This window comes from Candoia aspera, chromosome 1, assembly GCF_035149785.1.
Source record: "Candoia aspera isolate rCanAsp1 chromosome 1, rCanAsp1.hap2, whole genome shotgun sequence".
In the NCBI taxonomy this organism is placed as follows: domain Eukaryota; kingdom Metazoa; phylum Chordata; class Lepidosauria; order Squamata; family Boidae; genus Candoia; species Candoia aspera.
In genome coordinates this window covers 178,348,898-178,370,976 of record NC_086153.1, presented here as the reverse complement: position 1 = coordinate 178,370,976, position 22,079 = coordinate 178,348,898, and the positions used below count along the sequence as shown (strand labels likewise).

The 22,079-nt window shown below is 42.1% G+C and overlaps 1 protein-coding gene across 1 annotated transcript in view; it reads left to right on the top strand.

Annotated features, from left to right (window-relative positions):
- PLCL1 (phospholipase C like 1 (inactive)) overlaps positions 1-22,079 on the top strand; it is a 221,377-nt gene that overhangs the window by 153,106 nt on the left and 46,192 nt on the right. Inside the window, exons 2-3 of the mRNA XM_063318031.1 lie at positions 9,889-12,354; positions 17,951-18,154. Coding sequence (XP_063174101.1) covers positions 9,889-12,354; positions 17,951-18,154 — 2,670 coding nt within the window. The remainder of the gene's footprint in view (positions 1-9,888; positions 12,355-17,950; positions 18,155-22,079) is intronic.

Genomic DNA, 22,079 nt, shown 5'->3' with positions numbered 1-22,079 from the left:
TCAGCAGAGGTCATTCACAACAATTTAGATCGGTGGCCACCCGTTTTGGCTTCCCTATTCACCTATATTGACAACTATACTAAGGTACCTGATGATTGGGGTCTAGCTTTGGTGATCCCAATCTATAAAAAAGGAGGCAGAGATTTTCCTGCCAATTATCAGCCCATCAGCCTTCTCAGTGTGGTTAGGAAATTATATGCTAAACACCCTATACAATAAGCTCCTCGACTGAGTTATAACTGGGAATATCTTGGCTGATGAGCAGGCAGGCTTTAGAGAAGGCCGCTCAATCTTTGACCACGCTTTAACCCTCCAACATCTAGTCGAGAAATATTCCTCTGGAGCTCACTCAACACTCTATGCAGCATTTATTGACCTCAGATGTGCCTTTGATTTCATTGCTAGAGCCAAACTATGGGAGAAATTGAACTCTTCCTCGATTGATAGAAGATTGCTAGTCCTTATATATAAGCTTTATGAAAACTCCCGGATGAAGGTCTGATGTAATACGTATGGACATTGCACCAAGGAAATCCCAGTCAAGCGAGGAGTGAGACAAGGGTGTATTCTAGCTCCCCTTCTTTTTAATCTATATATTAACTCTCTCGTAGACAAACTGAACAGCCCATCTCTTCATCCCCCGAAACTGGGAAACAGGCACATCTCTGTTCTTTTATATGCAGATGATGCCGTGTTGCTTTCTCGGACACAGATTGGCCTGAAGCAGGCGCTCTGTAAGTTTGCTGAGCACTGCTGAGAAGAATGGCTGGAAATAAACTACTCAAAAACCAAGGTTAGGGCTTTTGCCAAGCGCCCTAAGGCACATGTCTGGTGGTTAAACAATCATTTAATAGAGCAAGTCAAGACCTTTAAATACTTGGGGATTGTTTTTCATGCCACAGGTAACCGCAAATTCCATGCCGACTATGTCAGCCTGAGTGCACAAAAAACAGCGCCAGCACTAAAATCTTTCTATTTCTCCAAAGGAGCTCATTATATAGCAACAATTAAAGTTTTCTCAGCTAAGATCCGAGCTTAGCTCCTTTTTGAAGCACAGTTGGGCCCCTACAGATCATTCCTTTCTCTTGAAAGAGTCCGATCCAAGTTTTCAAAGATCTATCTTTCAAGTACCTTGCTGCGTCCCAAACTTGGTGCTTCGCCATGAAGCTAGCCTACTAAAAATAGAAACTTCTGCTTGGATTTGTACTTTTTCATACTGGCTTAAGCTTTCTTTCTGCCCAGTTGGCTTGACCCCTTTGGTTATGACAGACAGCTTTCAGTCTTCTTGGTGCCAGATAATACATGCCAAACTGCAATTATATGGCTTTTCAGGGGCAGCCATCATCTTGTTGGGCTACGAACATGCACTAGCCGATCTCAAACAATGGGCCATTTAGAGCTACAATCAGATTTACCTAAAAACATTTTTTTGGGCCATTCTACACATTTTCTCCAACCAGCCAGATATCTTAGCTGAGTAACGACTCCAAAACTTAGAAAGGCTTTATCTTTGGCTAGATTTAATGCCCTTCCAACAGCTGTTATTGAAAGCAGATATCGAAATTTCCCTTTCGATCAAAGATTGTACCCATGTGGCAGAGGAGTAATTGAAACGATGGAACATGTCATTTTATACTGTCCCCTCTATGCAGATGCTCATCAGAAATTATTATCTCAATTTTTTACTAAACATCCAGGTCGTTTGGATTCTTTTTATCTCCAGGTGTTTCATTCAGACCAATCTGATTTTATTTCATTGACCATAGCTAAATATCGCTCTATAATTTGTACAGCATGCCGCGATATCTCTTCAAGTTTTTCCTAGAATTTTTTTTGAATTTTAAGTGTTCTCTCTTTTATTCTAATTAGATGTGAATTTTCTGGTTTAATTGCTGGTCTATGACTGAATAAAAATTGATTTGATTTGATAATATAAGTTAGCATAGTTTTACATTCTTGTAGTATCTTACAAATTTTAGTATTACTTATGTCCTTTTATAGTTATTTGCCCTAGTTATTTATAGTATTTAGATTATTCATGGTAAAATTAATTGTAATTGTATAGGATTCTTTTGTTTTTTAATACCTGCATTCTGTAATTTTACCTTAATACTTTCACCTTTACCTTATTTTATGCTATCAATATGACATTTTATTTGTATTTCTATTTTAGTGTAATTGTTATGTTGCTAGTTGTATGCTGGTCTATGGCTGAAATAAAATTTGATTGATATGTAAACCAGATTTTAAGCTATTATGTTCTTATAAATGCTTTTTCCTAGTAACGGGATTCAACTGAACTGGCATTCAAGATGTTGTTTGACTATACTCCCAGATTACATCACCATTAGCAATGTTTGCCCAGATTTCTGTGAGTTACAGTTTATCAACATCCGGAGGACTGTTGTCTTTGGGTAACATAATGAAGACTGCTCTAAGAACTGTCTACATCCTAATTTTGGTAAATTTTTTGCAGATAAAAATTTACAAGACAAGTTTAAGATAGTATTTTTTAAAATGTAAAGTACACTGGAAGTCATTTATTTATTAAAATTATTTATAACCTGTCTTTCTGGATAACAATCATGCCAAACCCAAAGGGCTTTAGTCTCAAGGAGTTCAAGGCCTACAGTATTATATTTCCTACACCTATTTTATCCTAGCAACAATCCTGTGAAATAGTTCAGGTTGATGAGAGTGTCTAGCCCAGGTCACCCAATCAGTTTCAATGAGATTTGAATGGGCCCTTCAGTATCCTGGTCCAACTACCTTATTCTACTGGCAGTTCAAAATATTTATGTGTTGTGCCACTATTAATATGTCTTGTAGTCAGTTGATCAGTTTTGTCATAACTCTGTGTGTGTGTGTGTGTGTGTTTGTATACATAATAGAATCATGCATAATTTGCCTTAAAAGGTCTTATATATTTGATAGGGAGTTTTTATCTTGGGTGACTACATGCATCAATGTGGATAAATGAGTTTTATCTATACTTCTGAAAAGTAGTCACAATAATCACTAGTGCAAATTAAGCATTTGGTTGCTCTTTGGCAAGTGCTTTTTAGATTATTTTACACTGGTATTTATTTAACATTTGTGATTTCTGATTTATGTCTGGGGCTGTTTTAAGATTCTACTGCTTTTCGGTAAAGACTTAAACATGACCATCCAAATGTGTCTCTATATAGGTTGAGACAATGTTTAGAGGATATATACATACACATACACATACACATACACATACAAGAGCCAGTTTGGTGTAGTGGTAAAGGCATCAGGCTAGAAACCGGGCGACCATGAGTTCTAGTCCCGCCTAAGGCACAAAGCCAGCTGGGTGACCTTGGGCCAGTCACTCTCTCTTAGCCCTAGCAAGGAGGCAATGGCAACCACTTCTGAAAAACCTTGCCAAGAAAACTGCAGGGACTTGTCCAGGCAGTCTCTGAGAATTGGACACGACTGAACAGATTAAAAAATACATGCATGCGCATACACACACACACACACACACACACACTTAATGGCTTTTAATACATGACTTAGAATTTAACTTTGGTCCTTTTGACTTCATTCCTGATCTGCTGAGTTCCTATTTCTGTGGTTGTTTTCTCAGACATGACTGCATTACGTATTTGTTAACCTTGGTTCCCAGAGCAACCACTAGAAAACATACAACATACAGGACTTTGGAATAGATTCTGTCCTACATATTCCTTTTTTATTAAAATAATAGCATAATCCTTTGTCTGTTTGGAATTCAGTCCCATCATGAAAGTGGGCATAGGATTGCAGCTGTCTGGATTTTTTTTTTATTCTACTTCATCTTTAGATATGATGAAAAGAAAGAAAAGCTGATTCACTAATAAATAAATACAGTTCTGAGAACTGCAGGAAATGTATAGGCTTATCCTTTGGGAACAATTTACTGATGGTGCCAGCAGAGTTTGATGTGAATAAAGCAAGTAATAAGCTGTGGCAAACCCCTGTTGCATTTGTTTTAGTGCTGAGATTTGCCTGAGAAGTTAAATGTAGAGTTCTCAAAATATACTTTGTGGTCTCTTGGAGATTAAAACTGTATAATAATACTAGGGTCATGATGATAATGATAAATGCTGCACAGAGGAGCTTCAGCTGAGCCTCTAAAAAAAGCTTGTTCAAGAATTTTTGCTACTGTACTCTGGATAAACATGAAATGGGATGTTATTATTTCTCGAACTTTCTCTTTGATTAGCTGTTTATTAGATTGTCATCAAAACACATTCCAGGGACAGGCATGCATTAATAATATTTATTATCCAACAGAGTACATAAAGTGGAAGTAGCAGGCAGAATCTGTGTAAGAACCAGAAGAAGCAGCTGATCCCTCGTAAGAAATTCTTCCTGTCTCAAAGTAAATGGGCAAATGATCTCTCTCTCTCTCTTAAATAAAGCCCCCTCTATTATTAAATATGGTGCATATGGTTTTTCTAATCTTGGAAAAAATGGAATGTACATAGCATTTAAAAACAATATTTGGTTGCCAGCGTTGCTGCTCCCCGCTTAAAATTGTGTGGAGTGTTATAGTGTAAGCGTTATAGTTAAAAGAGTGTCTTTTGCTTGGCTTGAATTCAGGGGAAAAGATACCCAGGTCCACCACACATTATATTTATTAAGCATGATAAATACTTCCAAGTTCTGTTCTAACACTTCTACATCATAATAGAAGCACTGACACCCTTTAATGCTCTCAAGATCCATGTGTCTTTCTTCCCTGTTTCTGCTTTGTATTCACTGGTTTTCTAGGACCATAAACCCTCAGTATTACATCTCGCTTTCGACTTGACACTCATGAGAATTTTTCTCATGATGACCCAACTTATTTATTTGGTAATGTCAAAGTTAGATCTCAGAGCACCTACATGAATATCCAGGGCATATATTCTATCACTGCTCCTTCACTCTCACCATAATTCTACCTGTATGAGCAACTTCTGTGTATACACATGATTAGAGGAATATATATCTCTTTAAAAGATACTTCTTTGTTCATTTAGGTGCTGCTCTGGGAAATTTCTGATCTCTTAGGAACTTTTTTTAAAGGGTGGGCTTTGCTGGAAATGGAAGTGGGGATATGAAAACCCAGCAAGTCCAGACCACTGTGCTTTTCTATTTCACGTGCAAAGTCTACAAGCTCTCAGTTGAAATCTTGACTTCCATATACTGTGTTCCTCTATTGTACCATTTTCTTTAGTGCCTGGCTGCATTTCTGTTCCTTTTAAAAGTGACTGTCATTGACTTGATATATTCCTTTAACAGCAACTCTGCATCACTGTTGACATTTAATTTTCAGTTAAAATGTTTTAATTAAAATCTGACATCTTTCTGCATGGTAAATGAAAATGGCCTGGAATTACACTTGCAGATTGCTTTTATGTGAATTTATGAATTCGTTTCGAGAAAATTGACTATACGTTAATTCCTGTAGCAGCAGTAATTTGATTACAAGAGAATGCTTTCTTGGAGAGAGGACTAAAGTTTCTAAAAATGTTACAGATATATTAGACTGCAGTAGAAGCAAAGTAACAAATGTCGCTTATTCACCTATATTAACTGTGTTTTCATTGATTAAGCTTATGCTAAGCCTCAGTCAAAAATGTGGTTATTCAAATAATTCAGCTCTTAATTATTAAGCTCTTCAATGCTGAGTCACCAGCTCGTTATCTGAATGCAGGGTTGCTACACTCACTACATTTTATGTGAGTTCCAGATGATAGTGATAACCATCACATTTCCTCGCCATTTCCTGGCCACTTCCCCTGTCATTGTTGAAAAAAGCAATCAAATGAGAAAAGAAAAATGGAATACCTACCCAATGCCTTTTGGCTGGTAGCTCTTTGATAATCTGGACTATCTCAAGAAACATCTCAGCAGTGCCTAAGGTTCCAACCTTAAATTTGCTTAAGTATGGAACTTGCTTAAGTACAAAACGAATCCCATCAATTTTACTAGGGGTTGAGACTGTACATACAGTAGGATATACGTACTGGTGAACAAAATAAATGTACTACTATGTACACATTATTACTCCAAGTTGTGTAAGGGCTTTAGAAAAACAATGTGTTGATTTAGTTTTGTTTGAAAGAAAATATGTGGAGACTTCTATCATATCTGCAATATTCATGAATATACAAAGATCACAGTCTATGTGATATACCTACAGTTGATCCAGAGACTCAATACTACCTCTCCCCTTTCTCGCTGAACATCCTGTTTCCCAACTGTTCCTTTTCCTTTCCTCATGGAGAGAACTAGATTTCATCATTCTTGGGATGGGGGGAGAGGGTTAGAAGAGACATATACTATGCCCTACTCAGAACAATTCATGTGCTTCCAACATTTTCACGTTATTGAGAAAGCGAAGAAAGCTATCATCAGGTCTGATTGGTAAGCTTAACTAAGAAAGTAACTTGAAAAAGCCCTTCTGACTGCCTTAACGTTTTCTTTTTGTCTTAAATTGGATTCATTTGCAGCAATAACATACAAATGTTGTATCCATATACAATTTGAAGAGAAACCAGAATATTTTTATATGTAGCCTACTAAATGATCTATTAGAGCTTTTTCAACATAAAATAATTTGAAACAGTGAGTGAGAACCTACAACTGTTACTAATGACACTTGGAAACAGAAACTTAATTGATGACAGGTAACTCATACAAGACTTGAGAGGTATCATCCCATAGAGTGTTAGTACAGCAGAAGATATAATCCCGTTCTGAAAAGGAACAGATGAATTAAATCAGCAATTACCATGAGTTAAAGCACCTGTTATCTCAAAGTATACCATTCTGCTGCTGGGGCATGGTAACCAGTGATTGTGGGGATTGTGAGGACTGTGATTGTGAGGACTGTGAGGATTGTGATTGTGGGGATTGTGAGCAGTACAAATAGTGACAGGATGTCTTAAACCTACACCAATTGAGAAAATGTACCCCCTTGTTGGTGTTGTGCCACCCAAGATCAGGAGAGAAGTAGCAGCAGATGTTGAGAGAACAAAACAAGAGAGTGATCCCTGGCACCCTCTGTATGGGTATGAGCCTCAAACTTGTTGACTAAAATCTAGGAAGAGTTTCATGGCAAGAACAAATACTCCTGAGGGCACGCAAGAGCAAAACCGAATCGGAAGATGGAGGAGAGAAATCACTGACCAAGGTATAGTCTCAGAGGAGAATATGGCTGAGGGATTTGACCTCCCTTATGTTATTTGGAGGACTCTGAATAGGTTGAGGGTTGGAGTGCCTAACACTTAGGCTAATAGACTAATATGCTCAAATGGGGATTGCTGACAGATAATAACATGCTGTGTGAATGTGGAGAGATACAGAATTCAGCCCACCTGCTGACCTGCTGATTATTACCAATAGTATGCACTGAAAATGACTTGTTTTGGGCCAATGACAAAGCCAAGAAGATGGCGTCATATTGGCAGCTTAAGGTTTGATCTGGATAAGGAAAAAGAATTGTGAGGATGAGTAACTCAACTTGGGATTACATGTTCAGAATAGTAATTGAAAGGTAATAACACAGAAAATATCATCATGGTATGCAGAGAGACAGGTTTCTGTGCCCAAGTGCTTAATATTGAGTAAGAAAGAATATGTTCTATGCATACCTCATCATGAAGAGGATTTACTTGGAACAACAGTAAATACATTATAATAGCCATTAGATATTAGATGCATGTCTCCTATTTTCTGTGGTCCCATTTCATATGACAGCTGGGTGCCTGATTAATTATGTGAATGCAAAGACAAGTAGAAGCAATAAGAGAAGATTCACTTTTAATTGGAACCATGCTAGTGTATCTTGGATGCTTAACTTTCCTTGAAATGTGAGATCATCTTCCTGCTTTTTTCCAGCATTCCATTGGCCAGAATATTCTTATTCCTCAAGTGACCTTGGCTGATCTTAAAAAAGAAAAGAAAAGAAACTAAGCAGGGTCAGACCTAGATGGAAAACTACCTGGAAATTCCAAGGGTATAGGGTAGACCAGGAACGTGAAAAAACAACTCAGAAGAAGGCAATAACCAACCCCTTCTATTTTCTGTAAAAATTTACCCCCCAAAATGGGGTAAATTTTTACAGAACTGGCACAAATATAAATAACTTAAAATATGTGTTTGTGCATGCCTCAGCATTTTATTTTAAAAAAATGAATACTAGATTGTCAATCTAGTACGACTTATACAGTGACTATCAAAATGAAGACAGAGAAACAATTGTAGGGTTTTTTAAAAAGCTCTTCATCTATTCTCATGCAATGGTTTCTCTTCAGCCTCAGGAGAAATTCTATTGCCACCCGAAGAGAAGCTTACAATCAGGTTCCACTGCTTTTTCCTATCGGTTTCTTTAAAAAGTTGGTTCTTTGGATTGCCAAAAAGCCATTTCCAAAACGGTTATTGTGGTTCACCTGCTATGTACTTAGTCCTTCCTTATCATGTGGATTCTCCCGTAGAGTGAGGGCTTCACCCAGTGTTATCGGAGTTGCAGTGAAATACCTGGTCCATAAACAGTGGTGGGAAGCTGAATCAGCATTTAAATAATACAGCTAGAGGAGAGAGTAAGAGTCTTCTGTGCAACCAATATTATTTGTGTGTGTGCCAGTAAATCAGTCAAGCTTTACCACAGGTCATAGCCCCAGACTTCGTAAAAGAAAATACAACATGTAATATGAAGTACAAAGTAACATACAGTATAAAAAGGCCTGTAGTCACGCTTAGTCAACAGCGTACAAATTCTGCCGGCTACACATACGAACTTTGCAACTGTAAGAGTTATCTTGGGGTCCTTATCTGCCAAAAGAAGCTGCACATAGAAATGGGCTAAGAGGGGTTAGTAACTCATGCAGGGGTCTTGGTAAAAGTGGCAGTACAGCAGGACATGATCCTGTGATTCAGTGCTTCCGTTCTTGCAGGGACAAAGCATTTCAGCGTAGGGGGTTTTGTGGTATTTACCTTCCAACACTACTGATGGTAAGATATTAAACTGCAATAGTGTAAAGGCCCTCTGAAATTTATTGTTTGTAAGTTGGGCCAGGTATAATGCTCATTTAAAATGAAATTTGCTGTGCCCCACTTGAGCTCTGACTGACATCTTACAATCGTATATTCTGTTTATAATTCTATGTCAAGAATTCCTTGTTTAAGAGCTTCCATTGCCTGCTCTTATCTCAGGTGCATCAGCATCTCACTGGAGAACCCCAATTTATGTAATTTGTCATTTATTTGGAGTTTCTAAGCGGAACAGTGTTTATCTGACAGAATAAGATGCCCCAGGCCTTGGGGCTGAAAATGGGCTTTTAGCCAGTATCTGAATGCACATAGGCATACCCTCATTTCAATTTTTATAAACCTTGCCTCCAAACATAGAGCAGGGTTAGGGACATATTTTTCTATCTGAAATAACTTTCTTAGGAAGCCAGTTTGAGCTCTCTCTAGATTCGCATAGTTGACAGCTCGATTAAGGTGCTGTCGGCCTTGCAAGATAGTCCAGACAAGAAGCACACCGAGAAGTACTAGCTCTGTCTTTATTGTAAGGTTACATTAACAGAAATTTGTGAGTTTAAAAATACATCTTTCTGCGCCTCCCCCCTGCCTTTACAGCCCAAGAAACTAGGGAGGGTCCCTTCAGAGGTGTTTGCCATGCCCACATTCCTGCTGTGGGCTCAGCTGCTTCTTATCCAACCATTCCCTTGGCTGTAGCTCTTTCCCCTGTCTCCCAAGGTCATTCCCACAGGCCATTACAGGTGCATTCCATACAGGAGCTGTGCCAGTGTCCTGTTTTTGTATTTTATTTTTAGACTTGTCATGTGATCAAGGAGTATTGACTTTTTTTTTTCATTTCCTTTATAGGATCCTTCAAAATGTGGGCGCAAGAAAACAGTTTCCTTCAGCAGCATGCCCTCAGAAAAGAAAATAAGTAGTGCGGGTGACTGCATTAGCTTCATGCAAGCTGGCTGTGAACTGAAGAAAGTCCGGCTAAACTCTCGTATTTATAACAGATTTTTTACTCTTGACCCTGACTTGCAGGCACTTCGCTGGGAACCCTCTAAAAAGGATCCTGACAAGGCAAAACTTGATATTTCTGCGATAAAAGAGATCAGATTAGGGAAGAACACAGAAACATTCAGAAACAATGGACTTGCTGATCAGATTTCTGAAGACTGTGCCTTCTCCATAATTCATGGGGAGAATTATGAATCTCTAGACTTAGTTGCCAATTCAGCAGATGTGGCCAACATTTGGGTGTCAGGTTTGCAGTACCTGGTTTCTCGTACCAAGCAATGTCTGGATTTGATAGAGAGTAGCCATAATACCCCACGGTTTACTTGGCTTACATCTGTATTTGAAGCTGCAGATGTTGAAGGCAATGGGATTATGTTGGAGGACACCGTTGTAGGATTAATAAAACAGCTGAACTCTGCCTTAAAGGAGTCAAAGATCAGATTGAAATTTAAGGAGATTCAAAGGAGCAAGGAGAAACTAACAACTCGTGTAACAAAAGAAGAATTTTGTGAAGCATACACAGAGCTTTGTACAAGACCTGAAGTTTATTTTTTGCTAGTACAGATATCTAAAAACAAAGAATATGTAGATGCCAAGGACCTCATGCTTTTTTTAGAAGCTGAGCAAGGGGTTGCATGTATCACTGAAGACATTTGCCTTGATATCATTCGTAGATATGAATTTTCACAGGAAGGGCAGTTGAAGGGTTTTCTTGCAATTGATGGATTTACACAATATTTGTTGTCCCCAGAATGTGATATTTTTGACACCACACATAAAAAGGTTGTTCAAGACATGACCCAGTCTTTATCCCACTATTATATTAACTCATCTCACAATACCTACCTGATAGAAGATCAGGTCCGAGGGCCAGCAGATATCAATGGCTATATCAGGGCACTGAAGATGAGCTGTAGAAGTATCGAACTAGATGTTTGTGATGGGCCAGATAATGAGCCCATAATTTGTAACCGTAATAATAGGGCATCACCTTTGTCCTTTAAATATGTAATTGAAGTAATCAACAAATTAGCCTTTGTTTCTTCAGAGTATCCTCTTATTCTCTGCTTGGAAAACCACTGCTCCATGCAGCAGCAGAAGATCATGGCTGAATATATGAAGAAGACTTTTGGGACCAAACTCTACACTGATACACCACTACCATCAGAAACATATCTCCCATCTCCAGAGAAACTGAAAATGAAGATTATCATCAAAGGAAAGAAACTGCCTTGTGGTAAAGATTTATTAGAAGGAGAAGTCACGGACGAAGATGAAGAAGCTGAAATATCTCGCAGAAAGTCTCAAGAATGCTTAGGGGATCCAAAAATGTCCTGGTTATGCAAAGAGCTTTCCGACCTTGTAACTATATGTAAATCAGTACAATTCAAGGATTTTGAGAACTCAATGAAAAATCAGAATTATTGGGAAATGTGTTCCTTCAGTGAAGGAGAAGCCAGTAAAATTGCAAATGAATATCCGGAAGACTTTGTCAATTATAATAAGAGATTTCTGTCTCGAATATATCCGAGTGCCATGAGAATAGATTCCAGTAATGTAAACCCACAAGATTTTTGGAATTGTGGTTGCCAGATAGTGGCCATGAACTATCAAACACCTGGGCCAATGATGGATTTACATACTGGATGGTTTCTACAGAACGGGGGATGTGGTTACGTCCTTCGACCTTCTGTTATGCGAGAAGAGGTGTCTTACTTCAGTGCAAACACAAAAGGCATAGTCCCAGGGGCCTCACCACAAGTTCTACATGTCAAAATCATCAGTGGACAAAACTTCCCAAAGCCCAAAGGAGCCTGTGCCAAAGGCGATGTCATAGATCCCTATGTGTGTCTAGAAATCCATGGCATTCCTGCAGACTGTACAGAACAAAGGACTAAAACTGTTCAGCAAAACAGTGATAATCCTATTTTCGATGAGAGCTTTGAGTTTGAGATCAACCTGCCAGAGCTTGCCATGATTCGCTTCGTAGTGTTGGATGACGATTATATTGGTGATGAGTTCATAGGCCAATATACTATCCCCCTGGAATGTTTACAGTCAGGCTATCGACACATACCTCTGCGCTCCTTTGTAGGGGACATCATGGAGCATGTTACACTTTTTGTGCACATTGCAATAACCAACCGAAGCGGTGGAGGGAAGGCCCCAAAGCGTAGCCTGACAGCAAGAATAGGAATGAAAACTAGAGACTATACTATGCTGAGGAACACAAGCCTTAAGATTATCGATGATATCTTTAAGCTAGCGGTGCACCCATTGACAGAGGCAACTGACTTGAGGGAGAACATGCAGGTAAGGAAAACTCTGGCTCCTCCTTTCTTTCATGACTGAAAGCTTGATTTCACAGAGTATCATATGCAATACAAGTATGATTGCCACTCCTGGTCATTAGAAGCTTTTTTGTTTTTAAATCAAAAGGCTTGCAGTCACCATTAGTAAAGATTGTAGTAGTTCAGAGAAATTGCCATCTGCAGCTTCTGTCTTTCTAATGTCAAAAAACTGAAGCTTGGGGTTTTCTGCTTGCCTTGCAGTTGGAGGTTCCCAATTTCCCCGTGCTGTCCGTACTGTTCTGGATTTCTCTACAACAATGGGCTAGTGTTTTTTTTTAAAGTTCTCCTCTGTGGTGGTGGAGAAATTGGATTACTTTGAGATGCATTGTTTGTACACTTCTATATATAATTCTTATAATACCCTTCCCAACTTTCTGGAAGGGAGGATGCACGTGTATTGGATAACACAATTGTGTGTGTGTGTGTGTGTGTGAGAGAGAGAGAGAGAGAGACAGACAGACCATTTGGTGCCCCCCCGAGGAATTCAGAGTTCTGAAAGCTAGAAAATATTTATTTATTTTATTATTTATTTATTATTCACCTTTCTATCACCGCCCATCTCCCCCTTCAGAGAATATTATTATTCTAACTGTTTACAATTCCATGAAATAACTGTAAACATATACTTATTTAGGAGTAACTCCTCTTAAATACAGTGAGATTACGCTTGAATAATAAACTATTAACCCAATACAAGTCCGTATTAAACTCTTCTGAACTCTTAGCTTCTCCTCAAGCTAGTTCCCATTTGCACATGGACGTGCACTTAGAAATGTCATTTTAAAGCATCAATTCAATTGTTCAGATAAGTTGTTTCCTCTTCGTTCTTCACTTCAAGATATTTAGAAAACAAGGCTTTACTTGTGGAATAGTCGCGGACTTTTCCGTCACGAGAGCAAATGGATCAATGATGCGTTCAGCTACTGATGTATAACTTTTTCCCCTTAACACAGCGTATAAGCTTTATTTCAATGATTTATGGTTGGAGAGCAAATTAAAAAAATAGCAATATGACAACAGTATAAAACAAACAGCAAGAGAGATTAATGACAGAATTCTAAGGTTGTCCTAGACAGCCCCGCTGCTAAATGGTGATCAGGCCCAATACGTTCTGATGGTGACATTGCTACATTCCTGCAGAGTTTTGGAGAGAGATCTGCAAGTAAGGAGCAGGTAATTTCCGTATCTGACCAGCCCATACAGTAGGAGAGGTGGGAATATAAGCTCTGCACACCAAGTACCGAGGAGGAGTATGGCAAGTTGCTGACTCAGTAGTAGTAGTGGCATCAGAACACATACAGTAGTGCACCATGTAAGGGATCTTATTAAAACTTCTCACTACCAGTACTGAAGGTCAGGTATTAAATTTTGCAAGCGTGAAGCACACTTCTGGGTAGCGAACATGAAGCACTCTTTTGGGTAGAAAATGTATTGTTCTGAAGATCCAGATGCCTGAAGACTGGAAATGGTCTTTAACCATCACAATCATTAAAAAGGGTGACAGGTCTAACCCAACATGCTTACTAATAAGCAAATTATATACCACGAATCCTTATGTAAAACTGAATATTGGTTGGCTCAAGAAAAGATTTTAGCTGACGAACAAGCTGGTTTTAAGCCAGGCATCAACATTTGGAAGAAAAATGTTATGCTGTTTCACTGACCTGAAGATAGGTTTCTATTCAATCTCTCCTGAGGCAAAAACCAGTTTCTTTCTCTATAGGCAATAATTTATAACAGCTAATCATGCTCTATGAAGATGCCTTACTCAGGTCAAATGTAACATTCTGCCACCCTCACACCCCCAGTTTGCGTGCAAACAGGAGTTAAGCAAGGTTATGTCCTTGTTCCCTCTTATTTCATGTCTATGATAATGGTATTGTATGGACCATTTCTAAACATGAATCTCAGTGTCAGTTAAAGCACAGATTAATTTCCATGCTTCTTTACACTGATAACACAGAAATCTTTTCTTGGCTTAAGATGGCCTGTTTTTCCCTGTGGGTGTTAACCAAATACTATCTGGCTGAGAATTTCAAAATAAATTACTCCAAAATGAAGGTGCTGCTTTTCATGGAGAGACAATGGCAGTAGAAATGGTAAATTGGTAATTTTCAAATTGATCAGGTAAAGATGTTTGAATACTTAGGCATTTTCTTCCAGCTCTCTGCTTCCTGGATGCATTGGACTCATGAGATCACAGCCCTGGCTCAAAAGGCTGCAAGCACAATTGTTACATTTGCCAGCTGCAATGGGAATACTTCCATTCCTGCTGCAGTCAAAGTAATGCAAAAGTTTTGAGGTTTGTTGTTTTCGTGCTCAGTTTTGCGTTGATTCTGACCTATCTCACTCTGAAACGATTTAATACAAATATATTAGGATTCTATTGCAACTCTCTTGCTCTATTCCCAAGACTTTGGATAGAATTAAGATACCCCTCTGTAGCAGCCTGAATGAGAATCTGCCACCTTAAGTATTGGCCGAGGCAATACTTTTAGGGATATTTGCTGGCTCAGCTGACTTTTGATAAGTTTATTTCTGCTTGGAAAAAAAGAACAATTGACAAATATCTTTTCTTTTGTGGCCTTTCTTCTCCATTTTTAATATCACACATCTTGATAGAGCTATGCTGTCTTGATATGGATAAAGAGAGTGATATTTTATTATTTCATCAATGTCTATGATGATGTGTATTACAGATGTAATTCTATGCAGCTTATACTTTAGGATCAAAAACAGTAACATAATAACAAAAATAGATAAGCAACCTAAAGAAATAATAATAATAATAATAATAATAATAATAATAATAATAATAATAATAATAATAATATGCAGTAATGTATTTGGGGGACAGCAAACAAAATTCAGTCACAATCATAAGACAAAAATCCACTACCAGGTAGCAAATCATACTCTACCCTACTCCAGAGTCTTCTAGAAGAGCCAGGTTTTTCAATTTTCACAAAAGCATAACTGGGTCAGGCGTGCATGAACTTCAGGGGGAATGTGGTTTCGTAGCATTTTACAGCCACAGAAAGGTTATCACCTAGGTCCCACAAGATGACATTGCTTTACAGCTTGTACCTGGATTATCTCAAATCCATCAGATTTTACTGATTTGAGCAGAGAACAGGAGAAAGTTGATCCTATAGGCATCCAAGTCTGAAGCTATGAAAGGCTTTGTAAGTGACAACCATCCTCTTGAATTGCACCTTGAAAGCCACCAGTAACTAGTGCAGCCTGCAAAGTAAAGATGTTACCTGGGCAAAATGGGGACTGCACTGCTGCATTCTGGACTAGCTGTAACTTCTGAGTGATTTTCAAGGGTAGTCCCATATAGAGTAAACTATAGTAGTCAAGACAGGAGGTAGTTAAAGCATGTGACTGTAAGAAGGGCCTCCCAATCCAGGAAGCATCACAATTGGAGCATAAGACAGATCCATACAAAGGCCCTTCTGGTCACACCTGCCACCTGCTTGTTGAGCAGGAGCCAAGAGTCCAGGAGGACCTCCAAATTATGTAAAGTTCCCACAGGGGGACTACAACTGCATCATGAACTAAAAATGGTGAGTCCCTGGAAATGGATGTTCCTTAATTCCAAAGCAACTCAGTCCTGTTAGAATTGAGCCCAAGGGTGTTTGTCCCCTCCAAGTCAGCACTAGGATCTGGATGGCATTGCCTGTACAGCCAAATCTAAAATCTTCCTCTTTCATAGCACTTTCAAATCCCCTAAGTGTCTTTCCAGTATGTAAGGAAGTGATAAGAATCTCCAACTGGTGCTTTCGCAATGCATTGGGCCTGCTGGCTTGGAAATTCTGAGAATTACAATTTCTCAAAATCTAGAAAACTCCAGATTGGGGAAAGCTGTGTAATTGTAATTAACATAAAATGAATGAGCCTGTAAAATTTGCATTTAAACAGCAATGTTCTGTTAATATTTGTAGGTCAATGGAGAGAATGGCTTACAAGCATTCTTTTATTTAGCCATAAAGTTGAGGTTTGCCTAAGTTCTTATTGGGAAATTGCTGGATTTCCTCATACAAAGAAAGCCTATTGTAAACTAAAAATAAATGTTAATATTGCCAAACAATGGAAAGTTGCCTCTTCTACTTTTATAGCCTGTAATCAGTTCCATACACACAGATGTTCCATTCAGTTTCTGTTCTATTTGGAGTACAACTATAGGAGCCAATGTGGGTTCTGGGCCAATTTGGCCTGATGCAATTCAGGTGGCTTTCTCAGTACGCATGTCTGTAAAGGAATGCTGCACCCTTGCCAGATTCCCTATTGCTGAACATATTGTGATAAGCAACAAAAAGTGCTTGTCAGAGGATGAGGTTAGGTAAAGGTAAAGGTTTCCCTTGACGTAAAGTCCAGTCGAATCCGACTCTAGGGGCTGGTGCTCATCTCCGTTTCTAAGCCATGGAGCCGGTGTTGTCATAGACACTTCCGGGTCATGTGGCCAGCATGACGACTCGGAACGCCGTTACCTTCCCGCCGAAGCGGTACCTATTGATCTACTCACATTTGCATGTTTTCGAACTGCTAGGTGAGCAGGAGCTGGGACGAGCAACGGGAGCTCACCCTGCCGCGCGGTTTCGAACCGCCGACCTTCCGATCGACAGCTCAGCGGTTTAACCCGCAGCGCCACCGCGTCCCTTCAAGGATGAGGTTAGATAGGGGTTAAAGCTTGTAATGGATATTGGTTCAGTTCAAACTTCTTCAGTTCTTTTGTAGACCCTGATCTAGAAGGTCCTGTGCAATTTGAGACCTGTCAAGCAAATAGTCCATCAGCAAAAGCCTGCTAGCCATCTACTAGAGATCAGCCCTGCATTTGTATTCTCTGACACACAATTAAAAACAAGCTCCTTTTGAACTGGATGGTGGGCTGAAATCAACATGCTGGGTCTGAGTTACAAATGGAATACGATAAAAGCGAATATGTGATTAATTACTGAAGGCCCAATCATAAACACAGTTCACATTTGTTTGAGTTTGTGATTAATCATTTATTGTGGTACTGAATAAAATTGCCCTGGGTTAACAAAGGCAATCTAAGCTCAGAACCACCTAGGTACACATTTACATCAGTGCCACAGGGCTCCTCTCATAGAAATGGCCAGGCTGTCTTCTGACTGACTCTACCACATCAGAAAAGAGCACCACTTGTTGAGTGCCTTCTTTCCCCTAAAAGCGGGAGCGGATAACCCATGGGCCAGATACAGCTCTGCAGCAGCTAGAGACTGCACCACTGAAACTCAGAGGTACATCAGTTTTCAGAGGCCAATTTAGTTTTTTTTTCTTTATTTTTATTTTCAGAAATAAGGATGGAAATGGAAGGGTGGGAACAGGAGTAGAAAGCCTCTGGAAGACAAAGTACTGTAATCTCCACCTTTAATTTTTTCTTGTTCCCCCAAATGGCTTGTTCATTTTTTGGTATATTAAGTGTACTAATCCAAACTAACACAGATTCTCAGTCTCACCAGTCTGTAAAATACACAGTGATGATAGTCTGCAGTGAGAGTAACTTTTTATTTTTTTTCTATTTTCAATAGAATTCCATTCTCTCTGTAAAAGAACTTTGTGGCCTCCCACCAATTACCAGTCTGAAGCAGTGCATTTTGACCTTGGTTTCACGGCTTGTGAACAGCGACAGTGTCCCCTCAGTGGCTCTCTGCATGAAGGACAACTTTCCTTATCTAGAACCGTTGGGAACTCTGACAGATGTGCAGAAGAAAGTTCTAGCTGCTTATGACCAGGTTTGAGCTTGTCTATAGTTTTGTGTATTTGTATCATGAAAAATATCTGAATTCTGAAGAAGCAAGCTGGCCATTCTATTTGGCTTGCACAGAATGGAAGACGAGTATGTCCCATTAGGTTTTCCCATTAGTCGAGCAATAAATAAGCTTTCTCAGCAGCAATAGTCCAGTTCTCAGTCATATTTTAATAAGGGTTTTAATAAGCAATCAACAAATGTTTTAAAGAATTAGATATATTTAGATTACCAAAGAGATGGTTAAGGAAGACTTAATAGGCATCTTCAAATACCTGAAATGCTGTTGTCCAGAAAATATGAAGAGGGACAAGGTTAAACAAGATTAATTTGGCGGCGCGAAGCGACACGGTGAGTCCTGGAGGTTTGGAGGCGCAGCAGATTGGTGCATGGGACTCGGGAGAGGCTCAAATGGCGTGAGGGGCATCGGCGGGGTGACCCCTGGGGATGCTGGATGGTGGCCTGCGGTGGCCTGGCGGCCTGGAGGCATGGGGGAGCGGCCTGACAGTGCAGTGAATCAATGGCGTTGTGGGCCAGCTGACTGGTCTCGGTGGACCAGCCTGGTGGGACGGTTTGGCGTCGCGGCAGATGGATGTCTTAGTGGTGCGACGGCCCAACTTTGGAGGGCCAGCCCAGCGGAGCAGTTCGGCGGTGCAGTAGACCAGTGGCGAGACAGACCTGCAGACCCACCTTGGAGGGCCAGCCTGGCAGAGTGGGTGAGCGGTGCAGCAGTGCAGCGAGCCTGCGGAACAAACTTGGAGGCCCGGTTTGGTGGAGCAGGTCGACTACCAGCTAGACAGTGAACTGACTGACTGACCAGGGAGAGCCCGGGATAGGCCTAAGGCATTGTAGGCCTGAGGACGTGGAGGGAGCTGGGCAAGGAGATCTGGGCCATCCCCTCCCTACCTGCCGGAAGCGGTGGAGAGCTGTTGGGGCCCCTCCAGTGTGAATGAGGACTCCCTCCTGGGATGAGAGACGAGGGGGGGAGTCAGGAAGCATCTGATGGTGTGGGAGAGCACTCAACTCCTGAGTGAGAGGCAGGAGGTGAGGGGGAGCGAATGAGATGCCCCTGGCTGACTGGTGAGAGAGGCTGAACAGGGAGCATTGGGATTGAAGAATGCATGGGTGGGTGATGGCTGGGCCCAGATGGCGCCGAGAGCGCGAGCTGGTGTGCCAGAGGGCTTGCCATTGCCTGTGGGTAACTGTGTATGTGTGAGGGTGTGTGAGTGGATGGAGGGACCTCTACTCCAAGGGGGAGACTCCGGAAGTGCTGGAATGGGGCTAGGTGGATTTGGAGTCTCTGGGGGCTGCAGGCGGGCCATACTATTGAGGTGGTGACGGGTAGGGGATGTTATGGCGGGAGCCAGAGGGCAGGCCATCTTCGGGGAAGACACCCCCGGTGTTTGTTGCCGGTGGCGTGTTCCAGCCCTCTGCGCTCAGACCCAGGCCCTGGTCAGCAGACCCACAGGGGCCCTGGTCTTCGGCTGTTGCTACTTAATGCCAGGTCTGTTAACAACAAAGCCCCCCTCATAAGTGACTTGATCACTGAGGAGGGGGCAGACCTGGTATGTATTACTGAAACCTGGCTGGGCCCCGAAGGGGGGGTGCCCCTTTCGGAAATGTGCCCAGCCGGGTTTACGGTATGGCACCAACCGAGATTCCAGGGCAGGGGGGGAGGGGTGGCAGTTGTCATCCGGGAGTCTCTGGTGGCCTTCAGGGGCCCTGCCCCTCAAGTGGCCAATTGTGAGACCCTGTTTTTCAAGTTGGGTGCACGAGAGCAGTTGGGAGTGTTGCTGCTGTACCAGCCTCCCTGCTGCATGGCAACCTCCCTGCCTGAGCTGCTGGAGGCCATCTCAGGGTTGACAGTGGAGTTCCCCAGGCTTATGGTTCTGGGGGACTTCAACCTGCCCTCCCTGGGGCGGGCCTCTGAGGCAGCTTGGGAATTCATGGCTACCATGGCAGCCATGGGCCTGACTCAGATTATTCGCGACCCAACTTGAGACAGTGGCCTTACCCCGGATTTAGTTTTCTTGTCGGAGCAGTGGCAATGTGACCTGAGGGGAGAATTACAGCTACCCCCATTGTCATGGTCAGATCACGCCCTGGTGGCCTTGAGATTCTCTTATGCCACCCCCCTCCGCAGGGAGGCAGGACCCATTCGATTGGTCCACCCCCGGTGACTGATGGACCCAGTAGGGTTTCAGAGGGAGCTGGGGGTTATACCCGGGGATCTGCTGCATGGTCCAGTGCAGGCCCTGGCCGCCACCCGGAACAGGGAGGCTGCTGGGGCCTTGGACAGGATCGCACCTGTGTGACCTCTCTTGCCTCATCACACTCGATGCTCCCTGTGGTTTACGGAGGAGCTGAGGGTTTTGAAGAGGACTAAGAGATGTCTAGAGCGCCGCCGGAGGAAGACAAAGACCAAATCCGACCGAACACTGCTTAGAGCTGCTATTAAGGCCTACCTGGTGGCGATAAAAGCGGTGAAGCGTCAATACTTCTCCGCTCTTATTGCGTCTGCAGAATGCCGCCCAACGGCCCTATTTAAAATCACTCAATTCCTTTTGGGGAAAGTGGGTGCAGTGACCCACCTGCAGGGCTGTGCAGAGGAGTTCTCGGAGCATCTGCAAGACAAAATTGCTCGGATCCGCTCTATGCTAGACTCCAAGTGTGAGGCAGGGTCTGTGGAGATACCAAGGGATCGTACTTACCATGTTATCTGGGAACAGTTTGATCCTGTTGGGCCCGAGGAAGTGGACAGGATCCTCCAGACAGTAAATGCCACCACTTGCCAATTAGATCCATGTCCCTCCTGGCTGGTGAAAGCAGCTCGGGAGGTGACATGTGGTTGGGTCCAGGTGATGGTTAATACATCCTTGAGGGAGGGGGTGTTTCCAGCTGCCTTTAAGGAAGCTCTGGTACAACCCCTCCTCAAGAAACCATCGTTGGACCCTATTGTACTGGATAATTTTCGTCCAGTCTCCCAACTCCCTTTTTTGGAGAAAGTGGTTGAGAAAGTGGTGGCATTACAACTCCAGAGGATTCTGGAGGAAACGGATTATCTAGACCCCTTTCAGTCAGGTTTCAGGCCAGGGTATGGGACAGAAACGGCATTGGTCGCACTTATGGATGATCTCTGGCGGGAGCGGGATGGGGGTAGTGGCTCATCCTGGCTCTTCTTGACCTCTCAGCGGCTTTCGATACCATCGACCATGGTATCCTTTTGGGTCGGCTCAGGGAGTTGGGGGTGGGCGCCGTAGTTTTGCGCTGGTTCACCTCCTTCCTCCAGGGCCGGTCCCAGTCGGTGGTGATAGGGAGGAGAGGCCGACCCTCGACCTCTCCTTTGTGGGGTGCCGCAGGACTCGGTCCTCTCTCCTCTCCTATTTAACATCTACATGAAACCGCTGGGCGAGATCATCCGTCACCACGGGATGAGGTATCATCAGTATGCCAATGATACTCAATTGTATATCTCCATCCCGGATGAGGTAAGTGATGCTGTGACTGCCCTCTCTTGGTGCCTGGGGGCTGTAGGGGTCTGGATGGAGAACAACAGGCTTCGGCTGAACCCTGGTAAGATGGAGTGGCTGTGGGTTAAGGGTTCCTCCGTATCCGGGACTTTGTCATCTTTAGTTCTGGATGGGGTTGCACTGCCCCAGACAGACCCGGTGCGTAACCTGGGGGTCCTCATGGACTCACGGCTCCTGCTGGAAGAGCAGGTGGCAGCCGTGGCCGGAAGGGCCTTTGCACGGCTTCGTGTTGTGCACCAGTTGCGCCCTTTCCTGGATCGGGAAGCCCTTCGGACAGTCACTCATGCCCTTGTTATCTCCCATATAGACTACTGCAATGCGCTCTACATGGGGCTACCCTTGAAGAGTATCTGGAAGCTTCAGCTGGTCCAGAATGCAGCT